At 40.1% G+C, this 17472-nt stretch overlaps 1 protein-coding gene across 2 annotated transcripts in view; it reads right to left on the reverse strand.

Moving 5' to 3' along the window:
• Window positions 1–17472, reverse strand: part of vwa8 (von Willebrand factor A domain containing 8) — a 201987-nt gene that overhangs the window by 51828 nt on the left and 132687 nt on the right. For both annotated transcript variants that reach the window (XM_042065280.1, XM_042065290.1), the window contains exons 27-33: window positions 12518–12626; window positions 12266–12404; window positions 10757–10944; window positions 6221–6349; window positions 6050–6114; window positions 5611–5736; window positions 5163–5272 (exon numbers count right to left, since the gene is read on the reverse strand). In XM_042065280.1, coding sequence (XP_041921214.1) covers window positions 5163–5272; window positions 5611–5736; window positions 6050–6114; window positions 6221–6349; window positions 10757–10944; window positions 12266–12404; window positions 12518–12626 — 866 coding nt within the window. The remainder of the gene's footprint in view (window positions 1–5162; window positions 5273–5610; window positions 5737–6049; window positions 6115–6220; window positions 6350–10756; window positions 10945–12265; window positions 12405–12517; window positions 12627–17472) is intronic.

A 17472-nucleotide genomic window follows, 5' to 3' on the forward strand; every position in this document is an offset into this window, starting at 1 on the left:
TGCCAGTAACCTGGCTATCAGTCCACGAGCACTAAAAGACATTGTTTCGATTTAACTCAATGAAATTAAAGAGCTCTTCTTAATATTTTATATTGTCCTAATGGGTCTCAACACATCGCTGTCAAGCTACCAGTCGCTTGCCATCCCCTTCTGAGCTTGACAGAGGCTGAAGCCACTACATTTAAACACAATTGTTGCCGCGAGGTACCCTGGAAATCCAGAGTTCTCGCAAGAGCACAATGGAATTGTCTCTGGGCAAGGAGCAATGATGCACGTTACTTTCACCCCAACATTCCGGGAAACTAGCTAAACTGATGAAGACAGCGCTGCAACGTTGGAGGACAGTACACATTGGTCGTAGTGTTATCCGATTGCGTCAAAGTCTGAAATCATTCAGAGTAAACATGGTCTAGTGTTATCCAATTACGTGCAGTGAGATTTTTAAATGCATGCTTGTTGCCGCCCCTCGAGTTGGGCCATTACATTGTTCTTGGCCAGACCCTTAATCTTTCTAGATTATCAGGGTCTGGATTTTCCAGGCTAGCCGCGAGGCATTCCAGCCTATGAATTTGATAAAATAAAAAAGTAGGCTAAATCATGCATAATTAAAAAAAAGAACTCAATTTAGACAGTAAATTAAATCCTGAACCAAACCAAAAATCGTATGCTTTTGATAGCCTACCGCTGGTATGCCGCTCCAAACGAAATGCATGCCTAACAATAAAATGTAGAAACAAAGACCTGCCTCAATTAAGCCTGCCCCAAATAAAGCCCTGAGCTTTGTGCAGCCCAAGTAAATAAGTAGGCTAAGTAAGTAATAGAACGTCATTATTTGATTTACGGCATTTCAAAATTGTAAAAACTTCCAATTCATGGCACGTTTTTATTATTATTTTGAATGCGTTCTGAAGAGGGAGACTGGCGTTGGTCACGGTTTGAAATGGAAGGGAGAAAACAGTAGCCTAGCCTATAGCTAGAGTAACACGGCGAAAATCGCTCATTTAGGCCTACCTATATACAGTGGGCAGTGCTTCGATTTGGCCAGCTTCCCTCGCGGTCCGCGCGCGGGATCACGCGGTATCACGCAACTTTAATTTGTATTTTTCCAGTGACGCTGCAACGACGCTGCAACAACCCAAACAACCGGCAGATGTCTCAAGTGAGCAGGGTGTCTCGTAAAAAGAAATGGAGCCTGGAAAACCCTACACAGACTTCACTACAGACTTTAGCAGACTGGTTTAGAAATAATTTAATAGCCAGAAATATGCCTGCCCTGCCCTAATAAAGAAATATTTGGTTAACTGCGAGTAAATCCCGTTTGCAGCCGTAGAAGAAATGCAGGACAAATGAAACATTCCGGTTTTCTCTGAGTGCAACGATGATAGACAGACATCATTTGGACAAAATATAGAGCACATTAACCTCCGTTGCTCAGCCAAATGCCTTCCTGTTACGTCCTGTTATCACGGAGTTACAGGCGATAAACGATTTTTGATGGTCACAAGTTTACTTCATTAGCGGTTTACTTTTTTGATTATTAAAGAGTGTTTTTCATTTAAAGGTTTGACTTCGTGCTTATTCAGTAGAGCATTTAGTGCTCTCCCCAATCCCAGACGTTCACACTGCATGTTTGTTTGTAATGGATGCAACCGCGACGCGCTTGACGGCAATGAGTTGTTAACAGACATGAACCAAGACATATAGCCCAGCAGCAATCTAGGGACTGTTCGTTATTTATTGAAGGGGCCACCGGAGGGATTTTAAGTGCTTCATTAAAAAGTTGCATGACCTTCTCTTGCCTGCTAGAAATTGTTCAATGACCCTCCGACAGAATTGTCAAAAAAAAAAAAAATGACCCTCCCCTGCCAATTGTCGCTGTCTTCCACCTGCGCTGCTTTGCACCACGAAGACACACTGTGATAACGTTCTTAAATCAATCTTTTCGGGAGCTTGCATGCTACCAGACCTTCTTTTTCAAATGTGTTGCACCTGTTGTGTCATAATGTGACAAATAATCCCTGTGCACAGGGACCGAAACAACGAAACAGATGTCTTCAAATCAAATTGCCTTGCTTGAAGGCAAACTTAGAGTGATGTTAACCTATTTAAGTTTAACGGCGTGATTGTCGTGAGAGCACAATTCATTGGCGCTTGCATGTTCGGCAGTATGTCTATGTGCGCACCTGCCTACCATCAGGCTACTCAGCTAATAGAGTTTCCCCTGTTTGTATGTTCACTCCAAGTTGGAGTGAACATACAAACAGGGGAACAAACAACAAAACAGGGGAACAAACAACAAAAACAGAAAGGATGGAGACAGCAAAGCTAGAGATTGGGCAGGAACAAGGTCAATTGGTAGATATGCTTGTCAAAACGTTAGGAGCTGGATGTGGATGAATGAAGCACAATTATGCTTTACTAATGTTAAGCATGCACACTGTTTAACGTTACACGGTATACTAAAAGTAAGCCAAAGGTAAATGTAGCCTTTTTAACGTTACACGGTATACTAAAAGTAAGCCAAAGGTAAATGTAGCCTTTTTAGGGCTGTGTAAAGTTGACCAAATTACTGTAATATAGGCTGTTAGGCGTGAATAAAGTAGGCTACTTTGTTGCTACAACCCTTCCGATGTTAATGGGGACGATGTTGACATTTTCCCGTATTTTGGGTGAGAAACCCGGAGCATCGCCCTTATTTTCAATGTTGACAGCTATGGAACGAAAGAGAACGTAATATGGCGCCAGAAATCACATTCCCTCTAGAACCTTTGCTAGTGCCTATGCCCCTCAGTCTCCATTGAGTTTCTACTAAAGCCGCAGTGCGAGGCCTTTATCTTGCTACTCTGCAAGAAAGAAGGAAATGAGGGGTAAACGTGGTGTGCAGAGAGGGGTGCCCGAAGTGTGAAGACTGAGACTGAGAGCTACATGGAAAAATGTGCACCTAGGCCACTTTGAAATGTTGCTGTTTTCCTGATTACAAAATTTGGGTGACCCCCCCTCCTACACTAAAAAAAGTTGGGTGATCCTCCCCTCAACAAAGAATAAAATGACCCTCCCCTATTTTCCTCTGGTGGTCCATTTCATAAATACCGAACGGTCCCCTATCTAAAATAACACATACTTGAAGTACCATTCATGATATGTTGTCAAATATTGAAGTCGTGGGAAGTTTACATAATACGATGTCTTTGTCATGGGGAAGTGTTTTTCCCCATGCATTTATTCTAGGCTACTGTCAGTGACTGCCGCAAGAGAAGCCGGTTCTGTGTTGCGTTCATTTCAGTGACTGACGCGAGAGAAGCGGGGTCTGTGTTGTGTTTTTTTTCATTGGGCATGCCCTGCCGTGCCGTCCACAGCTCTTCAGTTCCGACAAAGCTGAAATTACTTTTGAGTAACAATGAGTGCAGGCGCGCGTTCACGATATATAGTCCTATTAACTGGCCGCCCAATTCACGTTGGCTGGGGGGCAAGGGGGCTATCAGACATTTGTGCCCAGTTAATCCGGCCCTGCCCCCAACAAATCACACCTTCCTACCTCTGTGACAGCTTAAAAGAAGTCCAGAGGACTCCTAACTCACAGACCTATTCACAAACCGGTTTTTGTGCATGCGGCTACAGGAGCTTCCAATCGTGAGGAAGCAATTTTGCATTGTAGGCATAACTAACATGCAATAACGCCACCAACAACAACCAAAACTAGGCTACTCATTGTCAACATGTAAATTAAATGTAACATTATTGTAAATTAAACCAAAATGTTCTCTTTTGCAAACGTAGGCATAGGCATAGTAACAGATTAATTTAATAATGTTACAAAGATACTACATCAATCCGTATGTTTCATGTTCTGTCTTTTTGGCACTGGAGTAGCCCATTGACTCAGATGTGACGAGATCAGGTAAGAGGTTTGGAACAAAAACGGCAATGCTGCTTTGCAATTGTTGGACTTTTATTTTGACACATTTTTGTCGTTCTGTCTTCCACATTCATGAAAGGTTTGGTATGAATGTTGAGTCATGTCTCATGAAACAGTCATGAATGCTTTATGTGCAGTTTATGACAGCTGCTATGAATGTGTTATGAACTCACCTGTCAAGTAAAGTGTTACCAAATATTTTATTGCTATTTAGGAGTAGCCTACTCCTAGTGGTAAGATAAAAGGCTTTGTAAATATGGCCCTTGGTGTCTAACCCATGCATAGCCCATTAACACAAAATAATGGTTGAATATTACTGATGATCATTGTTATTTAAGAACATGCAGTGCGCGTAGGGCACCAAAAACATCTTGCTCGTAAAAAATCATCATACCGCACATTGTGGCGGGTCTGTTATTTAACCTAGGCTACTTACTGTCTGAAATTATTGTGATTACGAGCCAGTGGTTTTCAAACATTATGCGTGACTCGGACATCTAACGAAATGCAACAGGCTCATATCGTCCTCGCATTCGCAAAATGAGGACATAGGCTACAGACTGCTCAGATAACAGGTGTAGCTACCTCCAGTTTTGCACGGTTTTAGTCAAGTTATAGGTCATAGTTGTCTAAGCCTCTATTGCGTTGCCTGTTAAAAACGTCGCTAGATAGTATTAAATCGCCAACAACATTGTTTTCTACAGAAGCCTACCCAAGGCTACAGATTAATTCTGAACAGTTATTTCTCTACTGGCTCATTATCACACAAGACACTGTTTTGATTTGCGTAGTTCCGTTACCCCCAACACTGACAAAAACGTAGATGTACAGTGGCAGAGCGACGCACAGTGGCTGAAAGTGGTACTAAAGTTTCTAATCTAATAATCTTTTATTTATTTATTTTTTTTGACGACATAGGCTACTTAAGGCGGCATGCGTGCGTTGTTAAGGCGGCTGCCTTAACTGCAAAGTGCTGCGGGAAACCCTGCATGTGATTTGCTACACAAATCATCAGCAGTATGTTTGTGTTCTGTTTTCAAGAAATTGTTGTTAGAAAGTTGTTATAAAAAGAAAGTGTTTCAAAACATTCCTTTCCATAGAATCAATTACCGATAAGGATTCATAGAAATGTTTTGAAATAATAATTAAAAAAACCTTACCTAAACTATACTGTTTTGCATGTGCTTTCTGGTAGCACTGAGAGCATGCTTTGATTTTTTTCTCATTGCTTTTAGTTTTTTTTTACCTGAACTCATCCCAAAGCCCATGTCATGTGATTCCTCAGTGATAGTGTGGAGCTGACAAACTCCAGAGTCCTCTGCACCCATGTGCATGGGCTTGGTCAACAAGAATTTCCTAAAGACAGAGTAAAAACAGTCCATCAGTTTGTAAAGGGGTGATAACAGAGTCAAAAGATGCCTATACATTAACCACTGAAATATACAAATTATGGTTTTATGGACTAAAAATCAAATCCCTCTCTCTTATCATAGCCTTACAATAAGATGCATGTTTAGTTCTTAACAGTGAGAACCCTAGTGGTTAGAAGCCCTTTGTAAGGTCTTGCAAGTTTAAGGTCTCATTTGCAATGTAGCTTGAATGTTATTCCTCATTTTGTAAGTCACTTTGGATAAAAGTGTCTGCTAAATAAATAAATGTAAATGTAATGCCAGTGTAGAAGAACCGAAACAAACTTGTTTGTTTTGTTCTCAATCAGAAGCCAGCGATCCTCAGCCACAAGGAAGACAGCTTTTAGGTTGATGGGAAGTGAGATGATGTGAACTTGTCCCTCCAAAACATCTAGGACCTCCAGCTGATTCCTACCAAAACAATATGATGGATGTTTGTATATAGAGTACCATTCAAAACATTGTGTGTAGAGAGGTGTATGAATAGTCTGACTAAGTTAGTCAAACCAACTGTTTTTCTTTTTTCAAAGGGCCTACACTGTAGGCACAGGAGCTGGCCAAAAATTAGGGAGACGGGAATAATAAGAAAACTTAAGAAGAACAATAAGTGTGCTGCTTTCAGCAAGCACACTTAATAATTGCTTATATGAATAGGAAGTAAAATCAGAAGAGGTACCAGATGCTGGCAGGAAGACCTCCAAATAGTAACGTAATAATGACTTACCCATCATGTTTGTAGAAAAGCAGCCAATTCTTTTGGGAAAACTCACAGCACATTTTGAAGTTAGGCTATAGGGAGAGTGATTGCAAGGGCAAACAGGCAGATATTCATTACATTATCTTCATACATGTGGTAAAGAGCTGATGACGCCGGTGGCTGTACTTTAGCTTTTACCTCACTGTCCTTGCTGCTCCACCACTTAGGGGACTGGTTCCTCTTGTGGGTTTGCTCTTCTTTATTTTGAGTGAAAAGCAGCTTGCGTGCAGCGCCAGTCACCAGGTCCAAGTGAACCACTGTGTTACTCTAAAGAACCCAGAGGAGGGGTTAAAAATGCACAAAGAAAGCAATTTTATTTTTTATCAAATTTGAGGTTAGAGGACTATGACACACAGATGGAATAGCATGGTGTTGTAATATATTGTACTATAAATGTTTGTTTGATATCCCCTTGATAGTATAATAGTATAATGAAAACATGGCGGCTACATATGGGAGATTGTCAGCGTCTATAAATAACAGCCCAGGTAGCTCGGTCTCCACTCTCTCTTGTTTCCCTCTACCGGTGTCTCGTCTGCTGTGTGTTTGGTTCGCCGGTGTTTCCCCGTGATTGCTGAACGTGACAACAGGTAGTGTGTTTTGTCTTGTGAGAGCGACCTGGTTTGGTCCTCGTCTCGGACACTTGGACACAGGACTTTTACGGGCTTTTCCCAAATCACGGAAGAAACGTCGACACAGCGGTATAGTAGCAGATAATCAGGCAAGTGATATTTAAATAAACTCCTTAAAACTCCTGGTGCACTTACAAACTTTCTAATGCCTTGTTATTGGACTAAAGGTCATAGTTGTACTACTGTAGAAGTTTCGTACCATTCAGGGCATTATCAGTGGGGTAATTTACGAGATAAAAGTTGGTTCCATTACGACTGCAGAACGTCATTAGTTTCTGACAGCGCTACTCGACCAGGGTTCGACCAAGGGAAAAAAGGTTCTGGGAGGGTGTTTGGCTCGGGGTAATGGTGCAAAGGACCCTAGGGTGAAATTACGCCGAACCATCGCTTTAAGGCCCACTTCTCTGTGTTTCTCCGTGCTTCTTAAAAGGTGCTAATGTTAATCAGTCGTGAGCGGTGCGACTTTAAGTTTAATATATACTTATGCTACCGGGGAGGTTTCCTTAGGGGTTTTCCTGGGGATTTTTATTTTCTCTTTTGGGGATATTTTTATTTTCTACATTTTCCTTTCCTCCGGCGCCTGGGCTGCCTTTAAATGTAATCTGAACTGAGCAAATCACGTTTGTTGCGCTCTTGTTTTGGAGAGCTTCTTTTGTTAGTGACTTTGCTATTTATTATTATTTTGTACTCGTGTTTATCAGCACTGGAAGCTTAAAAGCAGTAGGCTACGTTGTAGTAGTCTGGATTGTCTGTTTTGTATCCAATGGGCTCCATCTTGCACTCTAGCGCAATTTACTTTGTATACTCGCGCTTTTGTCTTTCCTATTTTGCAGTCAGCGCATATTGGAATTTTCCCTCCACAGGTACATGTGCGCCCACAGGGGTGTTTCAGCAGAAAGAGGGGGCGTGTTCCGGCGCAAACGGTCCCTGTTGATATTTTGCAGTTTTTGAAAACAATTCCACCACAGACCAGGAACCTCCTGGTCTAAAGTCAGTGGCGCAAATTCAGATGCTATTTTAAGGGCGCATGCATGGCCACAGGCCTGCAGGAATGAATGCTATGCACACCGATCTACAGAAACCCTGTGCACAGATGGAAATATTCAAAGCCTTGATAATATTTGTCCGTTTCCCGGTTTTGTTCGTGCATTGGTCAACTAAAAATTTAGTAGCCTATATAGTACATCTACATGCAATATCATTACAACAACAATGCCTAATTACGACATATTAATTTGGACAATTTTATACAGTCCTATAAAGGCTAAAGTTACCTTTAGTTTTGTTCCAATTTACCGCCTATAAGCATTATTCCTGCTGCGCTAAGGTTTTGACAAGCACCACAATTTTGCCTACCTTGTTGTAGCCCATCTGAAATAACTCCAAGCTTTGCTATGTTCCCTCCATCCTTTTGTTGTTTTCAAAAAACGTTTTATATCCATGATGGCCTTGAAGTCTTGAGTTTGTGAATTAGCTTAAATCAGCTTATTATGTGCTGTTAACCAGCAACCATAGATAGTAAAAGAAAGCAGCAAGTAGCCTTGGCTACAATTTCTGTAGTTGCTGCGTCCATTCATTGTTATTCTCTCTCCTGCTCAAACAAAAGTTGTGCGTGCATTAAGTTGATGATAACGTGTTTACAAACTCTACTTTACATAAAATATTGTAAATAGCCTACTGTCATGCAGTTAATGGGATACTGTGCTAAGTTGGAAAGTTAGGTCAACTTGGAAACTGTTTCTCGTTGTTGAGTTGCCTGATGGTAAGGTACAGCCGTAGCTTACACCTGCAGGAGCGCTTGCTTGGGCGCCTGTGTTGCGCAATGCACTTTGCTCCTCTCATCTATACGATGCAGTTCCCATTTCTCCAAACCATACATAATTACAAGGACAAATATTGCTACACAAGGGAAATCAGTGTGAAAATGTGAAAAAATAGGTATAAATCTAGCGTACACATTTCCACGAATCATGGATGTGTTGGTGACATAAATTAGGAAATATTAGAGGACTTAATGAGACGTGATGTTGAACTGCATGCCGATGCCATTTAACCCAAATGCCCCAGCAGCAGCACGGGAGAGGAGAGCTTTTCTGACAGAAGATCTGCATTGTCTATAGTGAGGTAATGTTAGATTACATTGCAAAAATATCACCATGCATTCATAACCTCGTGATTCAGTGAGAATGATCCCAAAACATCAGAAAGAGACATTTCTGTATTACATTTTGTCAAGAGGAAAAATCAAAAGCAAACTGTTCCCAACTGACTATAGCGCTGTAAACCATTCCTGGCTGCACCTGGCAAATCCGCCATCATAATAGCAATCCGCTATGGAACAAGCGTGCCTGTTGTTAAAGGGAATGTGAGATGACGCTCTGATAGGTTTATTGCACATTACGCCCAAACCACATCACACCCATGAGTAATGTAGCTACTACAGACCACCCCATTTTAGATTTGCGTGGGGCGCAACAGTCATTATCCCGCCGGTAAAATAGCAACAGCGCCCAAGATCCGCCCACAAAGTGACTTGCGCAAAGTCAATTGCGCTGGAGTGGAAGATAGAGCCCAATATCTAAAATGCCTTGTTTGCGTTGCATTTCAGCAGTTTATTATATTTGTATCTATCCTGCTGCTGCATATATGAAGGAGGCAGACGAGAAAGCACTGCTTGGTCCTGTGAATGAAACATTTAGCTAAGTTTAAAAAAAAAAAAAACACGCCCAGACCACTCCTGTTGACAGGAGCATCATTCTCTACTATTTCTGCAATACGCTTAAGGCATTTTCGTTGCCTACGATAGGAGTTTGTCAAGTCTGAAGTATAACCTCAATGCAAAGCAATCCGGGGGTATGAGTTAGCACACCTCTTGATGATAATAATGCTAGACGCCAGCCTTGTCAAAGTTAACTTTGCAAATGTATTGACTGACTAGCTAACCAACGAACTTCCTTACTAAGATGACTACATTTGTTGCACACTTGAAATAAAATGTCTTCATAAGTATGTTGAAGGTGGTTACATTTATTTCTATTCCAATAACTTCACACATTACATTTCCGTTCGCACATGTACGCTGCTTTTCTTTTCTTGATTTTTTCTACTGTTTAGTTTAATCTCTTTCTACTCAACTACTTGAACTGCTCTATGTGTTATCCTGGACTGCCAGCCACTGGATAGAAAAGGCAAAAACATAGTAATTATGTGAATACAAATCTACAACATGTTTAAATGGCCAAAAAAGAGCAAATCATAGGGGTATACCACACATTACCTTGGTGTTAGGGTACTGCACATGTGACTGACAGTGAGTGGAAACTTCAGTCATTTACATTTATCAATCATACTAAAAATCTGACAGGCACTATGGTGATAACTACACCAGAGGGAAAATTATAATATGGGGCCCTTCATTAGCGTGATAAGGGGATTTATTGGAACTTATTAAATTAAATGAACATTTCTTATAATAATACATTTTATTTATAGAGTGCTTTTGAAGTACTCAAAGCAGCTTTATGTGCATGTTAAAACAGTCATAATATCAAAAACCTTAGATTCTGAACTGAACTGAACAAACGGGTTCATGAAAGGAGGACCACAAACCGCAAACCGTTGTGCAAAGCTTGTGGAAGATTACCCAAAGTGTTAGATTAAAGTTAAATTAATAAAGTGTATGTACACTTTTGACCCTATGATTGATTGATTGAATGATTGTGATGATTCATGTCTACTATTATTCTGGAATACTGCCTCATTGAAATAAAGTAGTTTGACTAATATGGATATATTGCAATGAAATATTCAGAATTGTGAAAAACTGGATGTATTTTTTCCAGGGTGTATGTAAACTTTTCAACTGAACAAAATCCAACTGTATAGGACATGATGATAAAAAAAGTTTTTGTTTTGTTGGCATCCTTCCAGCCTTCTCCACACATTAAATGAGCAATACATTATGAAATAATATAGGCCCATATGATTTTTATCAATGTGTATGTGCCTTGTTCTAGTGGAGTATTCATTAGGATGACCTCACCTCTTCTTCATGGAGAATCACCTGGCCTTCAAGAGGTCCACCAAGTGGTGCTATGGTGACCAGAGGCTGCCAAGCACCACTGAGGGTTCTTGGGAAGATTTCATAGAGGTCCACACAATGTAACACATTTGCCCTTTCTTTCATGGCATAAATGGACACTGGATTACACGTGGCTACGAAGATGACATCTGAAATAATAAACACTTGTTCATATTATTGATATTTTTTGTCTGCAATATTGATATGAACAGAATGATTTATGACAGGAAAATGTCTAATGAAGGGTAGCTTGTTGCTATATCATTGATATTGCTTTCACATTTGCAAATGCATAAGTGACAAAGATTTTGTCACATTATTATCCTGCCATGAGGTTGGCATGTGTTGTGCATATACAATTGTGAGAATAAGTTTACACACCCATGCTAAAGTTGACTAAAAAGAGGAATAAAAATTAATCTTTTGGAAACTGATTAATGAAAGTTTTGAAAAATCATCTTTTAAAGTGAGTAAACTTGAGTCTATTGTGATATTTCTCAGGAATGCTTTCACAGCTGACGTCTGACTACCCATAACCTTAGCACCTGATTTTAACAATGAAATGTATGCCTTTATCAGTGCAAAAGACACTTTTTGTGAAGGGTGACAAGACTTTTGACCGTGTCAGTTTGACAGTATTACACTTCCCGCAGCATTTTGGTAATATTTTGCGTTGAATCTGGGGACAACAATTGTTGTTTTGGTTGTGTTGAGCTCTTGAAATTGTCCTGGTTTGTTTGTTTTCTCAAAAAAACTACAAAAGTGTGTGTATTTTTAAAGGGGTGACAAGACTTTTGTTTATGTGTAATAAATTGGAATGACACAGGAAAAAAGCATTGAACGCGCCTACTGAAATTTCTTAAATACTTTGTGGAAAAGCATTTATTTGTAATGGCAGCTTCAAGACATTTTCTGTATGACGATACTAATCAGACACAGTATGCAAATGTCATTCTTGCCCATTCTTCTAAACAGATAAGTCAGTCTAGATAATGTTGAAGATTCCAGGGGTTCCTCTTGTGAATCTTGATCTTTAGTTAACCTTCAGAACTGTTCAGTTGGATTTAGGGCCTTGATTTCCTTTGTCTGAAACCAATTGAGAGTTTCCTTTGCTGTATGCTTTGTTTCATTGTCCTGCAGAAAGTCATTAGTTTCTGACAGCGCTTCTCGACTAGGGTTCGACCAAGGGAAAACAGGTTCTAGGAGGGTTGGCTCGGGGTCATGGTGCAAAGCTCCCTAGAGTGAAATTACTTCGAACCATCGCTTGAAATTAAGGCTCATTTTTTTAATCCAATGACAGATGAATTGACTTGTTTTTTATGTTTTAATTTTAAGAAGATTTTGACTTATACAATACTAACTAGACATTTTATCTTATCTTAAAGATATCACTTTTTGCAGTGTAGGGCATTTACATGTGTTGGATGTGTGTGTGTGTGCGTGTGCAAGGTCCTTCTGCTGGACACATACCCTTTGCAGTGGTGACATCACATACAATGTTGACCTCATTCATAGGAATCTGCCAGTGGGCATGTTCTTCAGTGAAGCTCACAGCTCTAGACTCGTTTCTCTCAATGTCATAAGGCTGAACACGCAGGAAGACTGGGCCCTGTGGTACAAAGCAAATTGATAACTGTTATAAAAGGTTTCAAAAACCAGTACACAAAATAATATAAGCTATTACAGTTTGGAAAACTGTAGCATTTGTTAAAAAGCTCATACCTTGATGTCTATTTTATAAGATTCAGTGGGGCACAAGAGTTTGCGCCGTACATTTCCACTTTGATTTATGGTCCAGTATCCAGACATCTTGCATACAGGAAGAGGCAACCTTAGGGAAAGGGTGCACCTATATTTACTATCTAGGCCATGACTGAATGAACTGGTACACTTTTCAAAATGATGATTAGAAACAACATTTCTCTTGATTTACATCTCTTATACAGCTAATGTGTCAAAGTAATAACAGGCTTTTGGTGAGATTCTGGGAATGAAGTTGTCTCCTTAAACTGCACTCCCGTCGTCTAGATCGTATAATGTAAGGTGGCAATCCTAGCGGTTTTAAGCCAGTCCAAGTGAGTCTTTTTCTAGTCTTGACATTACGACAAAATCAAGCGTGTTTGATATTATTGCAAGTCTTTTAGTCTCGGCTCATGATAACACTAGTGTGGACAATATAAAAACCAATACTGAGCTCTCTCCAGCACCGGACAGATAGGGGCAAAGTGATTAAAGCCAGATGTGAATATTTGTTATCTAATTTCTTATAAATTATTAGTATTCTACCTGACAGAACAAATCTAAACACTTCACCTTCCCCTGCAGGAACACTAGTTTTAGGCTGATGTTAAAAAACTGACGTTTAAGCCACTGTACTAGATTAATTCAGTTATATGTATAACCATAAGCAGCACATGTTGCAGCACTCCGTATTGTATCTCTCATAAAGGTTTGCGACTTTACACAGTAAATAAAAATCCGAAAAATACTTGGCCTCTTCACAAATTTGCAAAGTTTGTCCCCACCTTCTTTTTTACGGTAGCACCCTGTGGAAACTTGTGAATGTGAATTGTTTTTAAATGTGAGAGGGTGTGAGACGGTAGTTTTCAGTCTTTTCCAAATCTGTTCAAAGTCTTCTGATGTATGGGTAGCATTTGTTGTCCAGGAGTCCTCTTTACCAGTCAATAGACCTTTACCTCTTTTATTTGACTTGAATAACAAGTGTACCATTATTTCATGGCAATAGTTTGTTCATCAATATAATCACAATTATATGATTAACAATAACATTGTAATAACAACTAGTAACCAATTTAACAGCTAAATAAACCCCTGACTCCCATAATAAGGAACTGACATAGTATCTGAATATTAGCCTGCTGGTGAACTGGACTGAAGCGTTCTGTTGGTTAAACTTTTGACAAGAAATAGGGCCAACCACCAAGGTATAGCAACACACATGGGACCTGTTGTTCAGTTGCACATGCATATTCTTGTTTTACTCAAAACTCTACCAATTGGACTTTCGCCTTTGCCATGTACTGTAAGAGGGTTGCAACTGGATCACGGACAAATTGAGCCAGGATAACCAAGATATCTCGGCTTAATCCCTTATCCTAGTTTTGTGCAACAGGCCCCTGGAAAGAGTGCACCGTACACAAGCTCCAAAGCCTGCCTTGGGACAACGTCCGCGAGCCATCATTGTTAGATTCCATCGCTATCAAGATAAGGAGCGTGTGCTCCGATGGCCAAGGTCACAGAAGGAAGACAAAGTTCGACGGCAACAGAAATCTATTCCCCGATATGAGTTCAAGCCTGGCCAAGCAACGAGCGACATTCAAGGACATCAAGAATAAACTCTAATCACGTTCCTACGCCACCCTGCTCGCCTCATCTCTTCGACACCCCTGAAGCAGCAGAAGCATTCTACAATCAGATGAAAGGGAACTTTCCAACACCGATAAAGAACAAAGCTAAATGATGCCTGCCACGTCTGAAAGGTTTGAGATTGAGTTAGCTTGAACACTAAATAGCCTGGGTGATAGGCTATTAGATGCTGATTTTGGATAATTAATAAAACACCTGAATTGCGCTTTAGACTATGACACTGAAAGGCGAGTTTTGTGTTGGGTGGGGTGAATTGGGTAAATGTAGAAAGAAGCTTAACTTTTGAACAAAAAAAAAGTGTTTTATTGTGTGCACTTGCAGTGTATGCGTTCAGTAATGGGAGCAAAACCCTTCTTGTGTTGAACTGAGTTCGATCTCACCTCTACAGAGAATGCAGAAAAAAGCAGACTGAGATCTAAAGGGATGCTGTATGAATATGGCGACAAAGCAAGCCATCTGCTGGCCCTCCAGCTCAAACACCAAGCAACATCACGACACATTGATCAAATTAATGATCAGTTAGCGGGTCTTACAACGTGTCCCCCTGAGGATCAATGCAGCTTTCAAAGCATACTATTCCAAACGTTATACTTCTGAACCCCCTCCTGCAGACTTAAACATGAACACATATTTGAAACATGAACACATATTTGGACAGCATAGACATACCAACAATTGATATTTTAACACAGATATCACTAAATCAACAAATAACCCTAGGGGAAGTATATGACAGTATTAGGGAAATGAACAATGGCAAAACACCAGGGCCTGATGGGCTGCCGCCTGAGTTTTACAAAAGATTCTCCATTAAATTATCCCCTTTATTTCTAGATATGTTTAACCACTTCTTGTCTATAGGAACACTGCCAAAGACTTTGACGGAGGCGTCTATTTCAGTTATCCTTAAAAAGGATAAGAATCCTGCTGAATGCAGTTCCTATCAACCCATATCACTTCTAAATGTTGATGTAAAAATACTAGCAAAAACACTGGCAAGAAGATTGGAAACATGTCTCCCCTCGGTAATTTCTGAGGACCAAACTGGCTTCATCAGAGGCCGTCAGTTATCATCAAATATAAGACGTCTATTAAATATTATCTCTGCCCCATCCAATGCGATAAAGCCTGAAATAGTGCTTTCACTGGATGCGGAAAAAGACAGTATAGAATGGGGGTACTTGTTTAAGGTGCTGGAAAAATGTGGGTTTGGGAAACAATTCATAACATGGATACGCCTACTCTATTCATCGCCCCTTGCCCGTGTTAACACAAATAGGTAGTACTCAATATACTTTCCTCTGTCCCGCGGAACTCGCCAGGGGTCTCCGCTGTCACTGCTACTTTTCGCCCTCGCTATTGAACCGTTCATCAACCCATCTGCAGGGTATCAGACAGATCCCATCACCTGTGCTAATAAAATACAGATACTAGAGAAATGTGGTACATTTTCAGGCTACAAAATCAATCTCCAAAAAACAGTGTTTCCCAATAAGCTCTAAAGCCAAAACACTTACAGTACACAGGGACAAATACGTTTCAATCTTTCACCAGGTAAGGGGTTACATAAATATAACATTGGCAAAGTAATGATTAAAGTAAAAGCCAACCTACAGAAATGGTCCAGATTGCCATTGTCATTAGCGGGCAGAGTACAAACAATAAAAATGAATGTCTTGCCTAGATTTTTGTTCCTTTTTCAATGTCTACCTCTCTTCCTGGCAAAATCATTTTTCAAGAAGCTTGACCAAATTATCCTCCCATTCTTGTGGGCAGGCAAGGTTGCCAGAATTAACAAAAATGCTTTGCAGGCAGCAAAACCAGAGGGTGGCCTGGGCCTGCCTAATTTCATGTTCTACTACTGGGCTGCAAATATACAAAAAATACTCAGCTGGAGAGTGAGTTAGACTGGTGCAAAATGGAGTCCCTCTCCTGCCTCACCTCCTCACTTGTAGCTCTGACATGCTCCCCTTTACCATTCTCAGCCACAAATTACACCTCAAACCCCGTAATTCTGTCAACCTTGAAAATATGGGCACAGTTCCGCAAACACTTTAAATTAAACAATTTCACCCTCCTTGGTCCATTATGCTATAATCATAATTTCTTACCTTCCAAACTTGACTCTGCATTAAAGGTATCACATCATTCAGGGGGCTGTTTTTAAATGGAACATTTGCTGACTTTAAAAGTTTGTCCCATGAGCATGACTTACCCCAAAGCAACTTCTTCCGCTATCTTCAGGTACGCAGTTTTATTAAAGACCATTGCAGCATGTTCCCATCTCTGCCTGCAGACTTACCAAGAATTCTTGACAGACCTGAAAGCCTGACAAAGATCTTGTCCAAGTTATACACATATATCCTTCAATCCAACCCCTCTCCGCTGGTCAAAGTTAAACAGGAGTGGGAAAACGAGCTTGGAGTCCAATTTCAAGACTCCTAGTGGGGGCCAAATAACAAGCGAATTGCTCCTCATCCTGTGCCCGTCTTAACTTAATACAATACAAAGTGCTACACAGAATGCATTTCAGCAAAGCCAAATTAGCGAAATTTTTCCCTGGCACCAGCGAGGCCTGTAATAGATGTGTTTTTGTACCATCTGACCTAACCCATACCTTCTGGCTATGCTCAAAGCTAACAGGATTCTGGAAGAACTTTTTCAAGATTATATCTGAGGTTCTAGATACAGATATCACTGTATCTAGAACCTCAGATATAATCTTGAATCCTGTCCATTTATTGCCATGGTGTTCCCCTGAACTACTCTGAATTTAGTAAACAGAAATGAAATGTTTTAGCATTTGCCTCTCTGATTGCCCGCAGATGTATCCTTCTACACTGAAAGTCTCCCAAACCCCCAGCAGATAAGTCTTGGGACACTGATTTAATGTCATTCCTTAAGCTAGAAAAGATCAAATTCTCACTTAAAGGGTCAACTGAGGAATTCTACACTACATAGCAGCCTCTCCTCTCATATTTTGATAATGTACCTATGACTCCTACCACTTAGATATAAACAAAACTTTTCTATTTCTCTAACCAGTTGTACTGTTGCCACAATGCCAATGTACAGATACAAGTTGTTTGATGTGATACATTGATGGAGAAAGGTGGACCAACTTGGGGTGGGGAATTAGGTGGGTTTTAAGTTTTGTATTTGTGTTTTATGTGTATTTGTGTATATTGTGTTTTTATTATTATTATAATTATTATTATTATAATTATTATTATTATTATAATTATTATTATTATTATTATTATTATTATTATATATAGATTTTTTTCTTT

The sequence above is a fragment of the Alosa sapidissima genome, chromosome 2 (assembly GCF_018492685.1).
Source record: "Alosa sapidissima isolate fAloSap1 chromosome 2, fAloSap1.pri, whole genome shotgun sequence".
NCBI classification, from domain to species: domain Eukaryota; kingdom Metazoa; phylum Chordata; class Actinopteri; order Clupeiformes; family Clupeidae; genus Alosa; species Alosa sapidissima.